Source organism: Xiphophorus maculatus, chromosome 8 (genome assembly GCF_002775205.1).
Source record: "Xiphophorus maculatus strain JP 163 A chromosome 8, X_maculatus-5.0-male, whole genome shotgun sequence".
NCBI lineage: Eukaryota > Metazoa > Chordata > Actinopteri > Cyprinodontiformes > Poeciliidae > Xiphophorus > Xiphophorus maculatus.
In genome coordinates this window covers 6,940,221-6,964,763 of record NC_036450.1, presented here as the reverse complement: position 1 = coordinate 6,964,763, position 24,543 = coordinate 6,940,221, and the positions used below count along the sequence as shown (strand labels likewise).

General features: G+C 36.5%; 2 protein-coding genes across 2 annotated transcripts in view; both read right to left on the bottom strand.

The window, feature by feature from the left end:
- LOC102221300 (protein turtle homolog A-like) overlaps positions 1–11,030 on the bottom strand; it is a 70,629-nt gene extending 59,599 nt beyond the window's left edge. The window contains exons 1-2 of the mRNA XM_023338745.1: positions 10,817–11,030; positions 76–170 (exon numbers count right to left, since the gene is read on the bottom strand). Of these exons, the coding sequence (XP_023194513.1) occupies positions 76–136 (61 nt within the window). The 5' untranslated portion in view covers positions 137–170; positions 10,817–11,030. The remainder of the gene's footprint in view (positions 1–75; positions 171–10,816) is intronic.
- Positions 11,031–12,374: 1,344 nt separating this feature from the next.
- LOC102235296 (transmembrane protein 230-like) lies at positions 12,375–19,158 on the bottom strand. The gene is made up of 4 exons (XM_005799678.3): positions 19,046–19,158; positions 16,726–16,840; positions 15,760–15,882; positions 12,375–13,019 (listed from the first exon to the last, which is right to left on the bottom strand). The coding sequence occupies exons 2-4, from the start codon at positions 16,804–16,806 to the stop codon at positions 12,879–12,881; spliced, it is 345 nt and encodes a 114-aa protein (XP_005799735.1). The 5' UTR covers positions 16,807–16,840; positions 19,046–19,158; the 3' UTR covers positions 12,375–12,878.
- Between the last annotated feature and the right edge of the window lie 5,385 nt (positions 19,159–24,543).

Sequence of the window (24,543 nt, the reverse complement as noted above, 5' to 3'; positions counted from 1 at the left end):
AATGAATGGCTAGGTTAGGGTATCCAGGTATTACAGCTACAATATTTCCACTGGAATCAATAAAGAGATACTTACAAAAGTGACAAATGAGTACAACTGCAGCGAAAGTCTGCCAGTATGATCTTCCTGACCCCATATCTGTCAGTCAAACAACCTGCAGCATGTTCAGCCTGTTGGCAAAAGACACACAATTGTCACATTCCCATTACTTCCTTGGCTGCACATAAGATGACAGCCATCTGTGACAGCTTTCCAACCTAAGAAGACTCTAACCGAGCTGTCAGTTCTGTCATCGTTTTACAGGAAGGGGAGAGAAGAGAACTCGGGGGTTTTTCTATAGTTTTCCGATAACTGGAACTCATCCCATATCATTACACAAATGGAAAGCGCAGCTTCTGCAGCCAGAAAGCCTGGCCTGACTCTCCTTTTTATACAACCTGATGGTATAAATGCCAAATAAATCTCTGGAGTCACGTGTTTTATTTAAAGGTGTTTGGCTGAAGGCTTTGCAGTCAAGGACAGGGACAACCGTATCAATAAAGTTCAACAAAGGGTTCAGTTTTGCTTCAGTGTTTGAAATGTACGATGAATTTTTCATTTAAAACATTCTTTCATTCCGTCTAGATTGGGATACACCAAAGCTTTGCACATACTTGTCACACATCCTGAATATTTGTGATGTTGTTAGAAAAATAAAAGCTGCAGCTGTAAGCTACCATCTGTTCCCACTATGAAAGGTCGTACCACCAGCTGTTCCAGCTCTTAGTACTAAATTAGAAGATGATGTTGGTTTTCAGGGTCCTACTCTGCAAAAACACTCAATTTTGGTGTAGTTTCTAGTGAAAATCTCAGTTTTGTCATTTAACAGGCAAACTAAAAGTTTTTGCACAAAGTATTGGTATTGAATTGGTATCGTCAATAACAGCTTCAATTTTACTCAGTATTGGAAAATTGATGACTGATTTTCAAATTGAAAAAAGGAGAGTTTTTGTTCAGTTTTTATTTAACCAACACAAACATTAATTGGAATTTATTGTAACGACAAAAATACCCAAGATAAGAAATTTATTACGATAAATGTTCACCCCTGTTGGGTAAGAGGAACTGAACTAGAGTAAACTAGACAGGTAAGGTGTCAAATTTAGTGTTTTGTTTGTTTTTAATTTAGGACAGCATCTTAAAATCAATTGACATAAACATGAGTTAAAGTCAAATAAATGTGAACGATCAGATTGTCACATTCTCAATGATTTCTCCACTTTCTGATTGTGATCAGCCGCACTCCACCGCCCGGCAGCGGCCGTGCAGGTCCCATTTTCAGTCCCCACTCCCACGCTGGTTTTTATAGCCGTCTTCATCTTTAGGGCCGGGGCAAAGTCTGAACCGGTGCAAAACAATTATGCCGGCTGTCAACAGTCGCCGTGCTCCGCTCAACCCGCTCCCATGCCTCAGCAAACGGCGAACGAGACATTCCCCAGAATTAATGTGAAAGTTAAAACTCAATCTGCAGCCGTTCTGTTCATCACCGTCAGCTGGAGCGTAAACACACCAATCCACAGTCCTTCACCTGCCTGGCTTCTCGCCGCCTCACAGAAAAACTTTATGCTGAACAAACTGCATTTGATTTAAAGTGGACAAAGGCAGTCGAGATTAGCCGCAACGTTACGCTTCGAAGAAGAAGAAGAAAAAACTGCAACTCCAAGCCTGGCAGTCCATCACTTAGTGTCTTTCTTCAGCTTGGAGCGTTTGACAATAAGTCAGTAATTAATTTCAAAAAGGAAAACTTTCATACGGTAATGTAGTTCCGACAATCATTCATTCATTTCTGTTAATTTTCACAAATGCAGCTTTCCGCTTTTGAAAACTCAAAATTCAACTTCTCTGAAGTTTTTATTTTAAAGAGGAGTGATAAAAATGGATAATGGAGTGTTGCAATGGAAAGTTGAGTGGAAGGAAAAAGGTAGGGCTTCAAACATACCGATCACTTTAGCAGTCATGTTTGTGGACTGCAGGAAGCCGGAGCACCCAAACAGTACGCCATTGTTTCTGCAAGCTAACAATGCTAACAATAGCTAGTAGCATTGAAATAATACCAGTTGGTTTTAATGTGCCAAACATCAAGCTTTTTGTGTTATTTTATCAATATCTGCAACTACTTGGATGGAGTTTTTATTGGAGTTTAAGGTAAAAAAGAGAAAAAGCCCAAAATACTAAACATAAAAAAGGTATCAGAAATTATGTTTTTTCATTCTTTGTTGGGTGCTTGTTGCTTTTAAAGTACTTTATAAATACAGCATTATTAAGATCTTCATTTGTTGATTTTGCAGATTTTTTACCCCACCACAGCATTTTCTTCCACTCAACTTTCCACAAATATGCCTGAACGCATCACTCTGAAAAGCCAGCTTCAACAAACACTAAAAAAAAGTGTTGTGAAGTTACAGTTTGCTTTTTTCAAACACACAACTACACATAAAAGTTGTAAGGAAGCATAATAATGAGAAGAAGGAAAAACAACTGACAGCTCCAGATAAATAAATCGGTTTCTCGCAGCGTTATTGGTCAGAACTGTGTGTCTGCGGCAAAACAGAAAGCAATAAAAAAAAAATAAAGAAGATACGAGGGACAGACAGAGAGGCAAACACAGCGAGAGGGAAGATAAGAGGCACAAAAAAATCTCATTAAGCTGCAGGACATTTTCTGTCATTAAATCAGAACTAAAAACTGTGAGAGCTGCCGAACAAACGCACGGCCGCTTTGTTTGGACGCCATGTTGACTCCGAGCGTCTCCCTCAGACGTATTCTGCCTCCGTCTTGACACCGATAGCACAGCTGCGGCGCCGGCACTCGCTCTAAAGATATAATGAATGAGCAGGTAGCTCCCAAAGCAAAGCAGCTTGTCTCTCACTGATTTATCACCTGACAGAAATAGAAATGTCAGTGACAGGCATGCTGTTGAGATTCTGCTGCGGCCTTCTCCATCTGCGTAAGGAGACAGGCTGAATAATCAGGACTGAAGCTCAGATTTATCACAGAAACAAATGTTTTTCCCATCAGATTGAGTTTCTCCTCCAGGAAAAAGTTCTCCCAGCTCTTTTTACGCCATGCCAGATTATCGATCTTTACTCGGCTGTACCCTTTAAGGAAAACGAAGCATTAAACTTTTCCTCAGAGGATGTGGAGCATTTCTGTCTACCAGAAACAGAATTGGACATTAACCTCTATACGGAAACAGAAAACACTTGGAAAAAGGTAAAAAAGATGTACAACTCGGGTGAAACGTTAGAAATAATCAAGATCAAAAGTCTGAAATATGCATATAGCATAGTCAACTTTGACTTTTCATCTAAAAGATCTAAACTCTGCTTCACACTATAAAAACTTAATACAGTAACTAGTTATTAAACATAATTATATTTTGCAAAAATGCAGTCATTAAAATCATTAAGCAAATACCAGGGTTTCCCCGAGTGCATTATAAGCCTGGCAGGCCACCAGGCTTAATTTGTGCCCCCACCAGACTTAACATTGCTTATTTATTCAAGTCTTTTTAAAATGTTTGCATTTTTATAGTTGGCGTTCAGGTATTAATCTTCCAATAGCACATAATTACTGAGAGATATTTTCACATTTCCTGTCAACTTTAAACATTTTTTAACTCAAAAACATGGCGGGCTGCTGGATGAATGCTAGCTAGGCTAATGGCTAACTGCTCACCCCTAAAATGAAGTTTTTCTGCTTTCCTAGCAAACAAACTAAAATAAAAAGACATTGCATCCAGATGTGCTTTAAACTTCACAGACAAATAATAATAATGGATTTTATTCATAATGCACTTTATAGCTTATGCTATATAGCCTGTTAGCATGTTAGCTGGAGGATGACGTGAGGTTTTTATTAACATTCCTGTGTCTCCTATTGAATCTGCTGAATTATGCTTTGCTAACTGAATTGAATTAAATTGCACCTGTCAGACAACACAAAGGAGGCTTAAAGATTTCCAAAAAAAAGCTATCCCATCATTAAAATCATTAAGTAAATATCACGTCTGGATCTTAAAAAATGTTACGAACAAATGAGAAACAAAATCATTAAGATATATGAGCCTGGAAACGGTTGCAAATCCATTCCAGAAAACCACAATCAGAGCCATTATCCACAGCAGTGACCTTCAAAAGAGAGGTCAGTCGACAAAAAATACTCCAAATACCAGAATAACGTTTCACTACATGCATAATTCAAATATTTAGGATTAATCAATAAAAAGAGAGACTTCCAATGCAAAAAACCCTGCGACTAAAAAGAACTTGAAGGCCAATCTGACAATTACTTATAAACCAAAAGGCTAATTTTGATGATTGGCTATGTAAGCATGACATCATTCTCCTGACTCCACCTCTGATTGGTCCATCAGGTCCCACCGACGCCTCCTCTCCTGATCGCAGTGTCAAATTTCAATTACAAAATGTGTTTCTATTAATTAAACGCTAATCTGCTTTTAATTTTTCTTTCCAGATATTTATTGTCACTTTATCTTTTTATGAGGGTGTTTTTCCATTCATGGTGAACATAATTTTGAATCTATATTCAAATTCAAAAATACTTCATTAATACCAAAGGAAAATTCAATGGTTAAAATTTCATTTTGATTACATTTTTAACTTAATTTCATGTAATGTTTAAAAGTCTTAAATGTAAACATCTAAAAACAACTGGGCCAGATAAAACCTTTATCAGGAAAGCAAAGAGACTGAGGGTGAAACTGGTGTTAATGGGTTTTTTTTAAAGATTTGTTTCTTTAGCTTAATTAAATCAATGAATAGATTGTACTTTAACTGATTAATTAAATTAAACATAGCTTGCTCTGTTCAACATTAAAGCTCAAATGTAAGAAAAGAAAATTTGAGTTTGAGAATTTGATTCATTACTCCAGAGATGTAAAAACCTCTTTTTATTTTTCTAAAATGTGGAAATCGGCAGCAACGTAGAAGACGAGTTAATAGAGCTGCTAATTTGTTAGGCAGGAGATTTCACTTCATAAATGTTAATGGTGCTGACACAATTCTGTTAAAAGAAAAAAAAGAAAGGATTGAAAAGCACCAAGTGCAAAGTACGGCTGTGGCTTTTAAGGATTATCGTCTTTAACCCAAATATTCCACCAGATAAGCCAGAAAAGGCGCTGAAGCTATTGCTGTTTGTCATGTTGGGAGCTGATTTCGTGATCACTAAATGTCCCAAATGCAAACCCGCCATTAGCAAACTCTCTCTTTTTAGAGAGGGAAGGAAAAGATGAAAGATTCGCCTCATCACTCGATTGGATTTTATTTCCTACTCCGCTTCTCTGATTACCTGGAATGATAAGAAAGCTGGAGAAAATTATCTTCTAGTTTAATTTGTTTTGGACACGCTCCACGAAAATTAGACAACAAATAGGAAGATTTTCTGCAAATAATTTGGAGATAAATTCTACATGAAAATACAAATAAAAATGTGAACAACTGTTTCTGTTCAGCTGCAGAAAGTCAGCGGTGACATTGAAACGTAGAGCTGTGTTTCATCAGCGTAGTTTTGGTAACTAATCTTATTTTTTCTTGATATAACCTGAAAGAGAAAGAGCAATTTGGAGGAGTCCTAGGATTAAACCTTGGGGTACTCCAAGTTGTCTTTACAAATTAGCTGGCATCTAATAAACCATTTGTGCAAAGTTTGATTTAAAACAAGTTTGATTTAAAACAAACTTTCCACAAATGGCTTATTAGATGCCAGATAATTTGTAAAGACAACTTGGAGTACCACAAGGCTTAATCCTAGGACTCCTCCAAATTGCTCTCACCATATCAGCGAGAGCAAACTGAAGGTTCCCAAAATGTGTGCAAATAAAACTTTGCACAAGATGGAACAAATTTGGAGCAAAATTGCTCTAGCTATATCGGAGCAAATTTACTGATAAAGTGGTCGCTATAGCAAAACTTTTCACAAGGTTTAAAATCTTCCTTCAAGGAAGATTTCCTCCCTTAAATTAAGGAAATCTTGATCGTGCAACAAACAATTTAAGGGAATGCAAGGTTAATTTTTACCAATTTCAAAACAAAGTGCAGCAAAGAATGTATTTTCAGATTGAAAAACTATTAGGAGAGAATTTAATGACGAGGAAAAAAAACAACTTTTCAGTATTTGACCTTGCCTGCCAATCATGAATCTGAAGAACCAACAGCATCCAACTTCAAAACGTTTAACACATGCTTTTCATATGAAAGGTCAAAGACTGAAAAATGTCAAAATGTACATTTTTTAAATTTGGCCTCAAATTCCTCTCTTATCTTTTATAGCTTCCTATTCCAGCTTGTACTTAAAGTTTCATGTCGTTCTTTGCCAGACTCTCCATCACCAGAACGTTTGAGGCTGTAAAATGTCATGTTGGAACATCTACTGTCAGCCATCTCTCTCAAGAAAGAAATAAAAAATAAAATGCTCTTCATTGGCATTCACCCTGCTCCAACCCGGTTCGTCTTTGTTACCGTGATAAGAGTTTTCCCCAGGGAGCTTACTTTATTCAGCCTGGCTCCTGTTAATCTACATCTTATTTTTTTTCCCCATCCTTGCACATGTGTCAGAAAGGCTGGTTTTTATAAATCCAAACACGCTCCTTCCATCACAATGGGTACTCTCCGTCTGGCTCGGTTTGATGTGCACTTAGGGGGAAAATAGGACAGGCGAAATAAAGAGGGTTCCACTTTAGTGGCCATACAAACGCTTGGAGTGCAAATATTTGGCATCTTTTCTGGGAAGGTGAACGGGTCTTGTTGACCCCATAGATGGAGTTACTGTAAAGCTCTGGCATAGAAAGTAAAGAGCAGCAATATGGAGGTCAAACCAAGGTCACAAAGTCAGTCTGTAACTTCACAGTGGTCACGAATTGCTTCTTTAAATGTTGTAATAAGGGTGCAATCACACCGACCCCGTCTGGGCGGCTAGTTCAATCAGAGTCTAGTTGTTTTGCTAACAAAGTTGGGTTCATTTGGGGAGGTGTGAACACGTAATTAAACTCAAAAAAGCGAAATCCGGTCCGCTTACAAACCTCGGTCTTGATTCGATTTTGTTGAAGTGAACTCTGGAGCTGTTGGAAAGCGCATGTGAAGCAGGAAGTGGACTACAGCACAGGGCATTCTGGGTAAATACAACCAAAACAATTGGTGCGCTAGCAAACTACTCTAGCAGGAGAAATGGTTCGTGACCTTTTACCAAAGACGAAAGAGAAATCCTACAACTGCTAAAACATGACGCTACTCCATTTCCCCCCCATTTACAGTGTCTTCTTTATCAACCTTTAATAAACCTTAAAATAAAAACGATCTGAAAGCTAGTCATAGTGTCCTTATCCACAGTGAAACGAGTCGTGTACCAACATGAGCTGAAAGGCCAATCAGAAGACGACTTTACTCTAAAAAGCAGACAACAGATTTCAATTTGAAACCTTCGTCTGGGGCAACATGGACTTAAAGCTTTATTACAATATTTTGTGGTAAAATGGTGATTATTTATTACACCTTTTTAGATAACTGTGTGGTTGTGACAAAAAATACTGCTCTTGGAAAAACATTCCCATTTGTAAAATGCTTCTTTTGAACACTAGTTATATTTAAAAAGTTATTTGTATCACCAAGCTGCACAGAGTAACTGCATCCAGTCATATTTTCAAATTTGTTGATATTTATTGATGCTTTATTTGAACAAAGAGTGAAGAAAATAGTAAAACTAACAATCCAGACAATATGGATAGTTTTGGGGGGTTACACAGCAACCTCAGATTGGTGAAAATCTCACCAAATATTTCTGTCTAGTTTATAGTGCAAATATCTTAGTACACTTGAAATAAGACAAAAATAACATACAGGTAACTTTTTTAGCAAGAAATAGAAGCTAGTTTTGAGCCAAAACCTCTAGTTCCATTGGTAGATTATTCCACTGAGCCGTTACCTAGCAACCCCAGACAAGCCCAGACCGTTACCTAGCAACCCAGTTCTAGTTCCATTGGTAGATTACTTCACTTATAACAAGAAATTTTTCTCATAAGTGAAATAATCGGGCAAAGGAATAAATAATTTACAGTCTTCTGGAAATTAAGACAAGCAAGATATTTGCACTACAAAATAGACAAAAATACTTGGTAAGGTTTTGTGTTTTTGAAGTGTAAATTTTAATTGAAATTTACCACAACGATAAGTTAAAGTTCTTATCATAAGTAGCATATCACGATAAATGATACACGATACTATAAATGCCCCTCCCTGTGTCTGATTAAACTAAAATCAACGTTTCTGACCTTAATGATTGTTTTATCAATAGAAAAAAAAACAAATTTGCTTTTTGCCGTTTGTATTGTGTGGACAACAACAGTATCTCATCATTTGAATAAAATAATTGTCTTTCTGTTGATCTGCATTGCAAAACTCACCTCAGAAGTGATTCAAGGCGAAGCTGTTGTATGAAATATTAAGAGATTATTACGATTAGGATTTTAATATTTCAGCCAAAGGGTGTTTGAGAAGAAACCCAGAAATTAATTGGTTTTAATTTAAAGTCAGAGTCGCCTCCTTCAGATCCTGAGAACTCAAATATGAAACTGCTCAAGGCAACAAGCTCATCTCTGTAAAGCTTTACTAATGCCCAACATTACATTTTTTCTGTATAATAATATTTGAACAGCCATGTTTTATAGCCCAAGAAGCAAGGTGAAGCTTTTATAAAATCCTTAATTCCAGTTTCTCAAGGTTTTAAAGAGCTCCTGTCAATATTGTGACACCAGCAGCTAATGGGCTAATGTGACCTTTGTTATATCGGTGACTTAATTCCACTTCATTCTGCTTTAGTTGTCAAAATGAAGTGTTTACGGTACTGCTGCAGATCAAGAGGCACCATACGGGCTCTTCTCCTCCTCAGGTTAATTAATTTCCACTGAGTTCGTTTTTCTGATGACGTAAACTTGGTGAGAGGGAAAAATGATCCATTAAACCGGGAGCCCAGCTGGTGCGTCGAGAGGCTCCATAAAAACCGACGAGAGTTTCTGAAACTGTTCAACGGGGCTCATCTGGGGACTTTATGGACATTTTGTCCAATTAACGCTGGAAAATGAAGATAAATGATGATAGACTCAACACTACAGACAAATGCATATTAATGCAAACATTTTTTTTATTTGAGAAGCAAAAAAAAAATCCAGAAAGTACCTTTTGTTTATATGCATTTACTTTGCTACCTAAAAAACTTTTATATTGAACATTTTATAGTTCAGTTTATCAGAAAGTCCAAAGTGCTCAATAACACATCGTAAAGGTTTCAGCCGTTGATGAAACCATAGTTAAATATATTTTTAGGTAATTAAGTGATAGTAATTAAATTTGGTATTTTCCAGGCACTTTACAGATTGTTTGTTAAATTACATAGTTTTTGTCCATCTGATATTATTTTAAAAATAGTGAATTAAATGTTCTGATGGACACTTATTACTTAAGTTAAAAAAAATTAAGTAGAGATCATTAGCTCTGATCCTAAGCACTATTGTTATAAAATTCTGACATTTTCCTTTATATTTTTAATTATTTTATATTGGATGTCTTATTACATCCCACTAATTAAAATTAACGCTGTATACCACTTAAACTTGTCAAATAAAAAAGTTTCACTGATGATGTCATTTGTTAAGTCATTATTTAGTTAGCAGACGACATTTAGACAGAAAATGAAATACGATTAAATGAGGTGGGCATTTATCGCATCATTTATAATTTATCAATATTAATTTCTTGTCATGATAAGAATCTTGATTTTTTTTTGTCACATAAATTCCAATTGTGAGGTTTAAAAAAAGCAAAGTATTGTTTTGATTATTTTTTTCTATTTTCTCCACTGTTCAATAAATATGATTAAATGCATTCTAGTGACACAAATTACGCTACTTTACACTATCCTGAAGAAGCTAATCACAAATTAGTATGTATTTTTAAGAGCAGTATTTGAGTTTGTGAGGTACGATTGTTGTCATGCAGACCCAAACCATACAATTAATTAAAAAATAAATAGTGACTTTATCTCTGTCAAAATAGTACCACAAAATATCGCGATAAAACGTCCATATCGCCCACCAATACCATTAAACAATCAAAGAATATCAAGCTAACAACTTTCGGACGAATTTATTCGGACAAATAAATGCGATTAAATGCATTTTAGTGACACAAACACACTTCTTTATGGCGTCCTAAAGAAGCTAATTACAAATTAGTATATATTTTTAAGAACTGTATTTATGTTTGTGATGTACGATTGTTGTCATGCATTCACAATTTTTTTTTTAATTAAAAAAGAAATGGTGTCATTTATCTTTTATCAAAACGGTACCACAAAATATCGCGATAAAACGTCCACATCGCCCTCCTATAATATCAAACAATCTAAGAATATCAGGCTAACGTCTAGCTAACGTCCGCCCAACGTTAAATGCTAGCTAGCTAGCTGCGACTCGTCGACACTTCTTAGTAGCCATTTTGAAAGAGTCGACGTTATGATCCAGCTTATCAGTAATTAGGCACCTTGTCTGGCCTTTATGAGTCCAAAGTGCGAACCCAGTTAGTAAAGGAGAAAAAACAGGAGGCTTGTGGATTTATACCAAGAATATATATATAAAACTGTCTCTTTTAACATTTGATAACCCAAAGAAAGTTCATTAGTTCAGTTTAAATAGTCTACATGCCTCACACAGCTCAATATGGTTAATTTATCGACATTTAAACACTTTTGATCGTGTTTTTAACCTTACCTGTGGTTCGCTGGTGGACTCCCTTTAAAAATAAATCCTCTACATGTTCCCTCCGGTCCAACTGAAGCGACGGTTTGAAACCGAGCAGAATGAAGGTTTTTGTTCCTGTAAGCGACAAAAGCCACCGGGATCCCCAGCTGTAACGCGAACCTTTTCTTTTCTCATGCGTCTTTAAGAGCCCACCGGGCAACAGGTGTTCGCTTCACGTACAGGTGACGCCTCCCCTCTTACCTCTGCGTCCCTCCCACCGCTGCTGCTTCCTTGTTCTGCCCAACTCATCATCATCATCATCATCATCATGAACAGAGAGCACATCCCAACTCTGGAAGCTCCTGCATTTTAAATCCAGGGTTTGTTTGTTCAAGCTGACACGTTTTCCATTTCCAATCCCCAGATGACGTCCGTCTCAGCTGCAACCACCAGAGGGCGCCCTTTACCTGATGGAGGCCAAACTGCTGGGCTTCCGTTAAAAGCAATGAAGAAAAATGTCACAAAATATCAAAGCAGTTTTTCTAAAAACACGTTTCTTTCCGCATTGAGAAAATTTTCCCACATTTTGTCACAAAATTCAACTTTCTTTCGCTTGTTTGTTAAATAAATAAATAAATGAATAAATAAAAATGCAAACAATATTCTGAGATTTAGCAAACTCAAATAATTTTGGTTATCTCAGCTGGCCTAAAAAGTTGAAAACATGAGTCTGATTTTATGTAAGACAGTGAGAAAAAAATGTTTTCTCTATTTTTAGTGTAAAATTAACTATATGGTGAATAAGAATAACAATACTTCAACACAATTTTACTCAAGTTAAAGTAATTATCCAGATAATTGAGCGACAGAGCGTTTGTTAAAAAGGCGACAGACATATTAATGATGTAATTGGACACAAAAAAGAAAGTTTTTCTACATTTTATACCAATTTATTTAATTTAATTAAATACCAACTTAATTAATTTGGTATTTTAAAGATTAGAATCACATTTTATTTATATTTTACATTATAAATAACTCCAAATTATTAGAGTTAAAAAATTTTAAAAGAAAAAAAAAACACAAATTACACTTTTCAACACAAAATGTAACAAATAAACAGTAATTTTAGCACAGTATATGTATATTTTATATAATATAATAACTAGTATTATTAGCAATACTGATATAAAGTAAAACAGAACACTATGGCCATTGTTTATACATGAGTAATTTCTGCCAAAAGCAGAGAAATCAAGAAAAATTTCAGAATTTGAAAAGCCAAAAATGAAATAAATTTTGAAATGTACCTCAGAAATTTTCAACACACTCTGAAACTCCCACGTTTTTTCCCAAATATTTCTGAAATTAATCTCAAAATTTTGGATTTTTTTCCTAGCACATTTTCCAATTTTCAAACTTGATTTTTCTAGAAAACCTGTGATTTTTTGGCAGAAATGTACTCCCTTATTTCCCACACATCTATAATTACCCTAACGTGCTATCACAGCTTCGATTAAAACCTTAAATAAACCACATTTGCTAATATTCTTGACATACTGATGAAGTTCAAAACTCGCAACATTTAATAAACACCCAACATTTTATTTCCTGCTTCATTGCAGCAACATCAAAACATTCTTTATTGTCACTCCAGCATGACAAAAAGAAACACTGCTTTAAAATAACCTAAACACAGAGCAAGAGTACAAACACTTTAAGACAATATACCTGCACACCATAAAAAAATCAACTTTGGATTATAATGCAAACACTCTGTCCCAGAAGAACCAGTAAGGCTGAGAATATAGAGCTTTGGAGTGACGGTAAATAAGAAATACATTATGATTTCTGTGTCGAGTTTTTGCAGGCCAGCTTCCTCTGCTGCTACTAAAGCAGCTTGAGTCTCTGAGTTTGTTCGTGTTTCGGCGTGGAGGCTAATAAAGCGAAGAAGAAACAAAAGCAAACAGAGCAAAGAAGAAACATCTCAGTTATACATTTCTGCAACATTTCAGCAAAGCGCCAACATGTCGGCCTCCACTGCGCCGTTCGTTCTGCTACATTCGATTCAGAGAGCAACCAGTCGCTCGGGTCAGTCGCCGAAGTCCGGGATGTCATCGTAGGAGTAACCGCGGTAACCCTTGGCGGCGTAGTAGGCGATCCTGAGGTGGTAAAAGCCGGGCAGGAAGACCAGGAGGCCTATGACGATGACAGGGATGGTGCGGTCGGGATTCTAGGAGCCAAACAAAACAAATAAACAATAAAATAGAGAAGGTGAAAATGAAAAAGCAAGGTAGGAAAATGTGAAACAGAAGCACAGCAGGAGGCTTTGCTTTTATGTAAACCATGAGTCAGTCAAGGTGCAGCGCTGGGCTCCACCACCAGATGGCAGCATCATGCACCGAGTCGAAGCAGGAAGGCGTCCCTGCTGGCTTTCAGAGGTGCACTGCAGCATCACTGCAGCATTATGGCTTTAAAACAATCTGGTTTTCTGTGTTGGTGCAGAACTAAAGCCGCAGTGCAGAACGTTAACGCTGCATCTTTAATTATCCTGACTAAAAACAAAGGAATTGATCTTGTTTGGTAGACAAACTCTTTCCTTCAGTGCTGGCTGTTCAAAAACTGTAATTGAGATTAATTTAAAAAAAAAAACACACATACAACAAAACTCATTCATCAATCAACTCTGACAACTTTTCACCAAACAGAACTTCTACTTAACTAACTGTAATCCTGTAATCTGATGCTGGTAGATTTACTTCCTTTACTCGTTTTTTTAAAGAAATTAAAACTTGGTGCAAGTTAGTGAGTCAGTGAGTGAATTAGCGAATGACCAAGTTACTGAGTGATTGAGTAACTGAGTTAGTGAGAGGCTGAGTCAGTTAGCAAACAACTGAGTTACCGAGTGAGAGAGTTACTGAGAGGGAGTAGAAGAGTTAGTGAGTCAGTAACTGAGTTAGCATGCCAGCAAATTAGCAACTTACTGACTGAGTGAGTGAATATAAGTGAGTGAACGCATTAATGTGTTAGTAGTGAGTGAGTTAGCAAGCTAGTTAGCATGCTAACTACTTAATACTCAGCAAGTTACTCTGATAATAGATAAGTTAAGGATTGTGAGTGAGCGAGTAAATGTGAGTGAAGGTGTTAGTGAGTTAATAAGAGAGTGAGTCACCAAGGGAGTTTGTGAACAACTGAATGAGTTAGTGACTGACTTACTACGCGAGTGAGTTAGTAGCAACCGAGTAAGTCAGTAATTGAGTGAGTTAACAAGTGAGACCAACTGAATTAGAGACTGAGTTAACGAGTGAGCAAATAAGTGAAAGTGTTAGTCGTGAGTGAGTGAGAAAAGGAAGGCAAGTGAGTTAGTAAGTGAGAAAGTTAGTGAGCTACCAAGTTACCAAGTGACTGAGTGAGTTAGTAAGAAACTGAATGACTAACCAAATGAAAGAGTGAGACGCCAAGTGAGTGAATGATTCTGAGCAAGTGAGTAAATGTGAGTGAACGAGTTAATAGTAAGTGGATGAGTGAGTCACCGGGGGAGTTAGCAAACAGCTGAATGAGTTAATAAGCAAGTGAGAGACTGAATGAGTGAGTGAAAGACTTAGTGAGTTAGTAATGAATGAGTTAACGAGCAAGTGAGTGAGACTGACTGAATGTGAGTGAGTGAGTGAGTGAGTGAGTGAGTGAGTGAGTGAGTGAGTGAGTGAGTGAGTGAGTGAGTGAGTGAGTGAGTGAGTGAGTGAGTGAGTGAGTGAGTGAGTGAGTGAGTGAGTGAGTGAGTGAGTGAGTGAGTGAGTGAGTGAGTGAGTGAGTCAAAAAGCAGCTGAAGGAGCAACTTGTGTCTAATTTAAATATTTGTCAAATCCTGAATAATAAATGTATTTCTGTCATTTCTGTAACATCAGTGAAGCTTTTTCTTTGTCCAATCTGAGGTTTGGTTGTTGTAGCTGCAGCGGCGAAGCGTCCATTTCCAACGTTTGTCCAAAAACAGAGGCAGACGTCACTCGTGGCACCAATTATCAGACTGAAAGCAGCCATGTTTCATGCAGGTGAGGCGGCTGAAGCATCGTCAGGTTTCACAGCTCACCGGGTCGACTAATGGGACCAAGCCAGCGGTAAGTTCTGCTCCACCTGGGCTTTTCCTGCTACGATACGGTAAAAATATCTGTAGCACCCGGTGGCATAAATTATAAAAACAGTTAATGTGTAGCTTAGGGTACCTGACTTACTGCTTTATTTACTCCATGAAGCTGTTTAAATTAAATAAAAGACTCTACTTTCACTAAATGGTTCAAAAGTGCCACAATCCAATAAAAATCCATATAAAATGTAAAATATTTCAATTATTTCTTAATCTGATAATAGATATGTTAAGGATTGTCATCTTTTAACATACTTTAATTATTTCACTCTTCTGGGGGGCCACAAGTGCAACAATTCAATATATAATTGTTAAATATTTACATATTTAAACCTGAATTCATTATACAGTAAAATAAAAGTATTTTGAAATAAAATTTTGTTATTTAATATTCCCCTTGCTACTAGCAACAACCTGTACACGTCACTGGACTGTAATGATAAAATTAAATAAAAATACAATTATTTGGTTTTCTGTAAAATGTATACACATTTCATTAACTATTTTTACATTTAACTATTTAATTATTGCATTTAATAATTTATTTAAACATCCAATATGTTTTATTTAACGAGTGCATGTAATTATAATTTTGTTTAAATTATTTCTGAAGGTCTTTTAGGGTTTTTCTTTGTACTCTAGTTGCTTTAACTTAATTTTTTTCCCAATATTTGACCATTTTTAGGCAAATGTTGACATAGGAATCATGCAGGCATAAAAATGCTACTAAACTAAAACGAACCATTGCTAAAAATGCATAATTTCCAGACTTTAAATGTGAAAAACTTCAAGTTCTTGAGCCGAATAACTCAAGAAGAAACTTCAAACTCACCTCGACATTGATGATCCCGGCCAGAAACAGGGCTCCCAAAATGATCAGCAAAGAGCCAATCAGGAACAAGATTACTGCCACGCCAATCGCCTTGTAAGGGATCTTTGGCGGACTCTTCTTGAACTAGTAACACAGAAAGTGTAATTATTATGCAGTAAAACAGAAAAGCTTTTCAATCAGCATATAATTTGGCACCAATTTAATTAAACATTTTGCCCTTAAAGTTGATATCCGATATCGATATCTGTATCGGTTCTGATGCTATGCTTTATTTATTTTACATTATATTTATAATTCCTAATTAAACTTTCTGAACCATTTAACACAAGTTTGTTGCAGTTTATCTTAGGAATGCGGCGATACGAATATTATGGCCGATACCGATATTTGATAGTAATATTGCTTTTATTGCCAATACATAATATTTATTGATATTATATATATTTATCGTTTTGACACCTTCAGGGGAAAAAACAGCAACAAGATGGAAATTAATATTGGTTGTTAATATTCTGTTTTATTTTAGCCGATACTAATATACTAAAAAATGATTAATATCAGCCGATACCAATGTTAATGCTAATATATCATATCTCTAGTTTATTTTTACATATTTGACCAAAATTATCAACTTATTGATTTTGTCACATTCACTTTTTTATTATTTATTTTCATTGGCTATTATAGTTATAATAGCACTGACTGAACAAATTAAAGTTGGTTTTACCAAATTTGTTAAGTTAATGGTGTAAAGTTATCAAATAAATTTATAATACAATACATTTCAGTAAAAGAAAAAGAAGAGACGTTTTAAATCAATTTAAGGCTGTTTTCCTGTGTCTGTTCGGTATCAGACGATACTAAACCTCAGATATTGAATCAGAAGTGAAATTAGTGAATCAGTGCTAATTCTAACGGCATAATCAATCAATAAAAATGTAAAAAACTTGACGATGAGGCGCTGACCTGCAGGTCGATGTAGCCATCGTCGTCAGCTGCCAGTCTGGAATACTTGGCCTTGTTGTTGGATAATCCAGCTGTCAACATGTTGCTTCCAGCTGCCGTTAGCGTAGCATAACAGCTGTTTGGGGAGAGAAACGCAGGCTTGTAGTCCCAGTCACTTACAGCTTTTAATACAAGTTCTGATTGATCCAAACAAATAGAAACCTGGGAAATGAACAAGGTCGATATAAAGTCTGGAAAAGTTTAGTAGTAGTTTAGTAACATCCAGGTGTGGATAAATCAGGAAGTACATCTGTATTTATAACGCTTATTTCCTGTTCCATTGCTTAAACGTTGAATTCAACCGTCCACCTCCTTAAAGTTTAACTTTTAAAACTTAAACTTTTTAAATATTAACTCTTATAAAATGGAAAAACCTGAATGGAGGACTCCAGAAATTTGAATGAAAAAAAAAAGCAAACTCTTACTAAACAAAGCGAGGTTTCTACAGATTTTCCTTTTCAATATTTTAAACATTTTCATTATGAAATTCAGTTAATAATAATTCCTTATCTAAATGGTCATTTACTGCTTTCCATATTTATTTAAGTTCTCAGGACAACAAAACAAGACACTGACAGCTAAACCATTCATCTAAAATCTAAATATGAACAGATTGAAAGGTTCTTTTCAGCGTAAAATAACATTATTGAAACATTTTTCTATAACATCCAAATTTTCTGTTGAAGTAAAAAGAAAAAGAAACAGAATTTGGAACAAGTTTGGGTTCCCAATTAGACAAAGACTTGAAAAGGTGAATAATGCATTTGGATTCTACCAGTTTCTACTTTAAATAGACATATTTAAACCACGTTGGAGACAATAAGTTAATGTGCACCATGTTAGGGTAATTTACACAACTAATTGTAGAAATTATTTCACGAAATTCAAGTTTTTAACTTCCAAAAATAACTGGACAGAAGAGAAAGTCAATCCATCCATCCATTTTCTAACTTCCTTGTCCCTAGTGGGGTCAGGAGAGGTACTGGTGCCTATGTCCAGCTAACGTTCTGGGCGAGGGGCGGGGTCACCCTGGACAGGTCGCCATGGACAGGTCGCCATGGACAGGTCGCCATGGACAGGTCGCCAGTCTGTCGCAGGGCAACACAGAAACAGACAGGACAAACATCCACACCTAGGGAGAATTTAGATAATTTAACCTGACAGTCATGTTTCTGGACTGTGGGAGAAGGCCGGAGTACCCGGAGAGAACCCACGCATGCACAGGGAGAACATGCCAACTCAGTGCAGAAAGACCCTGGGCTGGGAATCGAACCTTCTTGCTGCAAGGCAACAGTGCTGCCAACTGCGCCACTGTGCAGCCCAGAAGAGAAAGTGTGGAAACATTAACAGTTTGACCTTTTTGGCAGATATAAAAACTTCTAGAAGTAAAATATCACACTTTTCAAGGCTGCAAAGGAAACTGCAGTTTAAGAAGTGCCATAATAAAACATTCTGACGCTGTTGAGATTAAATCCTTGAAAAACATTTTGCTAAAAACAATATTTTAAAAAACATTTTGGAAAAGGCCAGGATGTAAACAGGAGAAAAAAGTAACCCTTGTAGCTAACTGACAGGCTTTTTAATGTGTTGAAAGTGTCTACAGAGATATCTAGGACTCCATTCATTCATCTAAATGGAAAAACAGGGGTCTAGTTTATACCCAATGGGTTAAAAATATTCTCAAACTGTGTTTGTGTGCTGGCAAAGTTACATCTTTGTGCGTTTTTATGCTAAAACTTGGGTTGTTCATTCTTTTCTAGCTTACTAAGATCACTAATAAGGGGATTAGTTGCCTTGTGCCTTTTGTGATGTCATCATTAAAGCTTGTCTTGTGAAGGTGGTTTATCTCTTGGTCAAATAATTACAACAAAACTAGCAGGAAAACTGAATAAGGCAGGTTCTACAGGTAGGAGCTGAAGCTAAAGTACATTTTATTGGTTATAATAATAAATCTGAGTAGCAGCTTTAAGTTGCTAATCGTCTTTAAAATGACGTAACAGTACAGGATGAGATTTTTAATACAAGTTTAATCAGTCGTCAAACTAAAGATATTTTTAAAAGGCGCCCGGGTTTTTTTAATACTGAATTAGGAGCATTTTTAAAACGCTTAGCTAATATATGAAGGGTTATTCGCTCAATTAAAAGGCTCTTGGTTGAGTTTACCGTTTTAGTTGCCTAATTAGCTCCAGCATTAGCCTCCAACAAGCTTTGCTGGGAGAAATAAACGAAGTACAAAAACAGACGGACACGACTGCTTTGGTTCCGCGGGTGACTCTCTTACCTTCACATGAGGCAGAATAAACCCAATTAGCGTCGCTCTGTTGCTAAGTTCTGTCCCATCCACAGTGTTTCCATTGGGGGGAAAACTTCCTTGTTTTTCCTTCACGGCGCATGCGCACATGCAAATCCCGTTTGTTATCTCGCCTGGTCGCGGTCACGTCGAGCCGTGATTTAAAAAGGAAGTAAACATTTAGAGTAATCTGTAACGATAATTATCAGCATTACGGTGTTATTGTGAATAAAACGAATATTTTAAGATATATTTTAAAATAAATGTTTTTTAATGTTGAATATTACCACTCCATAAACTATAAACTATACACGTGGATGAACAGCTGATTATAGATACCGTAAAGTACGGTAAAGTGTACGGTACTTTACCATACCGTAAATTGTACCGTTATTACCGTTATTTTTCTAGTTTTGTAAATTTTCTGAGGTTCAAAAGTTTAAAAAAAAATTCCACTTTTGCAACTCAGAAAATTTCACGATTTTTCTAGCAAATGTTTTAACTTTTGAAACCCAGAAATGTCTTTGTTTTTTTCTGAAAAATGTCTCAGATATGTTTTTTTGCAGAAATTATTTAATTTTTTACATATCTGGCCCCAAATACACTTGTTGCCATAGATTTACTACAAAATAATGAGAAAAATATTTAATATTAGCTTGTGTTGTCAGCATTATTAGCTTCTTTAACTAGCATTTCTGAAGGGCTTTTGGACTTTGAATTGGGACATGCTGATTTAGTTAGGTTGGATGTTACTCCTGAGGTTTCTGAATATAAACATTACTAAACAGGGACATTGAAATCTCATTGAATGTCAGCAGTAATAAAATGTAGTTATTTGCTTTTTTACAGCTGCTGATGGATGAATGATATGTAGAAAAATGATTGCTCATTCAGCTTAAAGCGTTGTTTACTGAGACACTTCTATTGCATGCCTGAAAACAACATGCTGACTTTTGTTCCATGAACAAGCCTCCCACCTCCGACTGCAGGGAACAATCTAAAATTTACCGTCTGTCTCTGCACATGGCAGGAAACCAAGGAAGTCCCATAAAACGAACGGCACTCAAACTCCTTACCGTCATAAATAAGGCGACACAGTTAAAGCAGCAACACTTTAATCATTGTGAAAACCACAAACAAAAAAAAAAACAAAAAAATTTAATGTTAAAAGCTTTGACCATCACTACTGCGGGAATGAAGAACTGCAGACTCCAAACTGCATGTCAGCATTTTGTTTCTATATTACATCAGACTCATCATCTGCACAGCTGAGGGTTTATGAAGAGACATGACAGTCTACGTTTAGTAATCCTACTCCTGAATTACGAGCTGATACTTGTTATTTAACATCCGCGCTGTTACAATTAATAAAACAGACACAAGTAAATGAACTAAACTTCTTAAAGGGGCAGTATTATGTGTTTTCCAGGCACATAGTGCCATTTTATAGCACAATTAAGTAACTAAGTTACCTTCAGTTGTTATAAAAATGCTATATATAAAATTTGACTTAAAAGAAAATTTACCTTGTAAATTAAAATTGGGCCTCTGTCTCTGTAAGAAGCTCCTGCTCTTCCTGAAACTCCGCCTCTTTTAACCCTTTAGGTGAATTTTTACCAGCGTTTCACAGAGAGGTGTCTCGTTTAATGAGCTCAGCGGTTCCACCAGGTGTTTGCTAATTGCTGCTGGCTAGTTTGAAGGAGATGAGTGGGGGAGTTGTGGCTTACAAACTGCAGCTCTGAGGAGGAGCTGCGTCTCGAAGGCGGAGCTAGGTAAAATCAGGCGTTTTGTACAGCTGAATGGTTGCCATGGAGATTAAAGGATTTCTCAAACATGCATGAAAGAATCAAAGCAACTCTCCAGGTTTTGTTTAACATTATGACATGATGTAAAGCTCAAAGAAATAAACTTTACATTTTGCTGCCCCATTAAGGCATCAATATATTATCTCATTCTGGTTTCTGCTCCCTAAAAAGTGGCTGCTGGAATCGAATCCCTGCATTTCTTCCAAGCCGCATTTGCTGGTATGGAAAATATCAAATGTCTAGCAAGGTCCTATTCTCACCGCTGACAAAACCTGAGCTCCTGCTGCTGTGACGGTTAAAAATAAAAACCTCTGTGAGGCAGAAAGGCTCCTCTCGCTGCGGGAGGGCTGGCAGGAAACTCGGCTCACCACGGAGAGTCCAGGCTGCTGAGTTTCTGATTTATCTGAGCATCCCTCAGTCTCATTTTAGATCTCAGAGATTATGTTAGAGCCTTGTAACCCAATATGAAGTAAAACAAACATTTCTATGTGAGGTCTGCAGGAATTCTGCGTCTAGCAAATCAGATTTGACCTAAACTGCATGAACTCCTCTGGACGAATGGGTGGAAACCTGTTGAAACGACAACTATTAGTTATGAACTCCAAAAATCTGCCATTTACAAAAGAGTGGTAAAGAATAAAGAAGCCAAAATATCTCAAATAAGAAGAAAACTGATTGTTTTAAACATGCAAAACATCATCCAATCAGCGTAATGTAGCAAGATTTTTTTTATTTCTATATATACTCAGTAAAAATCCTAATTTCTTTAGATTTTAAAATTGGTTATCCAAACTTTCTGAATATCCTTCGATGTTATTTCCTTCTATCTGTTGCTTTTTCACTCATTTCAGCCATTTTCTGTGTTTGTGCAGCCTGTCTTTGTCAGCTGCAGTTTCCATGCAAAAATATCAAGTGAAATATATTCCTAAAACATAAATTAACAAATCTGAAACCAATCAAAACGGCCCAATATTAAGCTTAATATTTACTCCATGCAAACAGGTTAGTTTTATACTTTAATGTTTTGCAGTGTGAGATTAGAAGGAACCGCTCTAGCTTGCTAGCATGAACATAATCCCTCTGTTTGCAGAGTTTAATACAATCCTGAGGACGTTTGAGATAAATCCCAGCCATTAGCGTCTGGCTTTAAGCATTGTTTCCACTTCATTTCCTTCTTACTTACTTCTGTCTTTAGCAAACCCCAGAGTCTTTACAAGTTAATGAAACCAAAGGGCTCATTTCAAATCCTGTGTGGCTCATCTCTAAATGCATTTGTTGAATAATTGGGTACATAGTACGCATTAATTCAGCAGGTTAAATAATACTGTAGATGCTCTCACTTCTCTCCAGAGACGTTTCCATCTCAGGGAATTAAATTAGGATCGATATAATCTCTCTGGAATACATTTAGCCGCGTCTGCAGGGAGGAAAACACTGAAATGCCGCGCAGGAGGAAACGTCCAGGAGGATTCCTGTGTTTTTATGATGGAAAGCATCTTGAACTGGTTTGTTGCTGAAATCTGCTGTACAAATAAACTTGATTATTTATATTATATTATGAAATGTGTAAGTTGGCTCCCCAACCCATATTTTACTATTTTCATTTTTCTTTTTTTCCTTCAGTTTTTTCTTCGTTTATCCTTTTTTCTTTTTTCTAAATTATTTATTTATTAAGTTTGTCCTGATTATGTATTTAACGGTGCCTTGTTAAATAAATGTACAAATAAATGTTTTGCTAAAAAAATCCTTAATTTTCCCGTTTTCCTTCAGTTTTTCTTCTTTTTTCCCTCTTCCTTTATTTCCGTTCTTTTCCCACATTCTAACCTTGTGGATTTCATCACTGAGAAAAACAACCAGCAGCATTCGAAGCTCCTAACAGGGTGGTATTTATTCTTTCTTGTATTTGGACGCAGATAAAATAAATTCTACTCTGCTGAAGGTTGACTTGCTTGCCGTGGGAGTATGACTAATACTGACTGCATTAAAATGCACCAACATCATCAAGTAAATGCAGGAACGGATGACAGACGCCTCAAACATTTACGTAGTTTGGAAGGTTTTAGAGAAATAAACAGAAACGTTGCCAGAATACGCAAAAATTATACTCAAGAGTAGCACTACTTCAACTTCATATTTTTACTCAAGTAAAAGCAAAAGAGTGACTGATAGTTTCATATTTCAAAATTACATCATCAGACGGATCAAAATATAAAGTTAAGTGGAAATTTGGGTATTTTAAGGACAAAAATTACAACAATAACAAGAATATTTTTCCAAATTTATTTTTATTTCACAAGTATCAAACTCCAGCCCACCTCTGAATGTAACTTAGTAAATGTAACTCGTTACTACCCAGTTCTGGTTCCCCTCTTCCTGAGCCAGCGGCGTGACGATGCGAACCGTTAACGGCGGTCAGGACGCGCCGAACGCATCAATAACAGGGAGAGGATGATAAACAGGCTACTTCTTCTCTGGGGTTATTGTTTCAGGCTGATTTATTTATAGACTCTTCGACGGGTCAGTAGCTTTACCACAGGTGTCTGAGGCATCTGTGATCAAACTTTCCCCTCCTTCAGCTCTGCCTCAGACGCAGAGGTAATATATTTATCTTCAGTGACAGAAATGTCTCGTGTGTCTGCTGCCTCTGGCCGCATCGATCCAAGTTATAGATCTTCCTGCTGTGTGGTTTTCTGTTGCAACTTTTTTCTTGTGCATTTTTCTCACATCGTCCTCCTTGAACTCTGCATTGTGTTTTCCAGTTACTTAAAAATGGGGGAAACGATGGGGATGGTTGTTAAGAAGCAGACGTATAATTGTTAAGAGCGATTGATGTCTATCTGGGAAGGTTTCTAAAGTCTAGGACTAGCAAACAGAAAGCTTTTCAAACAGCGACCAATTTTCTCAGGCTTGGACGTTCCAGCAAATTTACTCCAAGGTCGCCCGCATGTAATGATTTCTGAAATTGCAAAAAACCCAAGATGTCCATCTGAGACTCTACAGGCTTTAGTTTGCATATTAAGTGTTAACATGTCTGACTAGATGACAGAGTAAAGGTAAAGTATCAATAAATATGAAAATACTTGTGCTAGTTAGTGATGCAAATCCAGGGTTTCCCCCAGAAAACTTGCTATTGTGGTGATGCATTCAAAGGCAGTCGTACATCCAGCGACCTGCCGCGTTTTTGAGTTAAAAAAACGTTTAAAATTGACAGAAAATTTGAAAATATCACTTGATAATTTATGTTACTGGAAGAATATTACCTGAACACCAACTACAAAGTCTTAGAAAATGCAAATGTTTTTAAAATCTTAAATAAATAAGCAACGCTTAGCCTGGTGGGGACACAATTAAAGCCTGGTGGCCCGCCAGGCTTATAATACACTGGGCGAAACCTCCAATTCCAATTAATGATGTTTAAAATCGTCAGGATTGTTAGCTTTGCTATTGTCTCCACTGTTTTTACAATTATGGTATCAATAAATATGAAAATATTTCTGCAGGTTAGTGATGCAAATCCTGAAGGTCGAGACACCGACTTGGTCCTCCGTGTTTCTGTAATAAACAAGTTAATACAAATTAAATTATGTTTATAGGAAATTTTAAATATTACTGGGTAATTATGTTATTCCGTTTTTTTGTTTTTATTTTTCTGAAACTCTCCCACTGGTCACACTTTTACTGCCA

Excerpts from the sequence above, each read along its gene's own strand:
- LOC102235296 (XM_005799678.3), bottom strand. The coding sequence starts at position 16,806 with ATGTTGACAGCTGGATTATCCAACAACAAGGCCAAGTATTCCAGACTG. Across the intron at positions 15,883-16,725 it reads ATGGCTACATCGACCTGCAG|TTCAAGAAGAGTCCGCCAAA; the intron begins GTCAGCGCCTCA and ends CTGTGTTACTAG. Across the intron at positions 13,020-15,759 it reads CCGGGATCATCAATGTCGAG|AATCCCGACCGCACCATCCC; the intron begins GTGAGTTTGAAG and ends TTTGGCTCCTAG.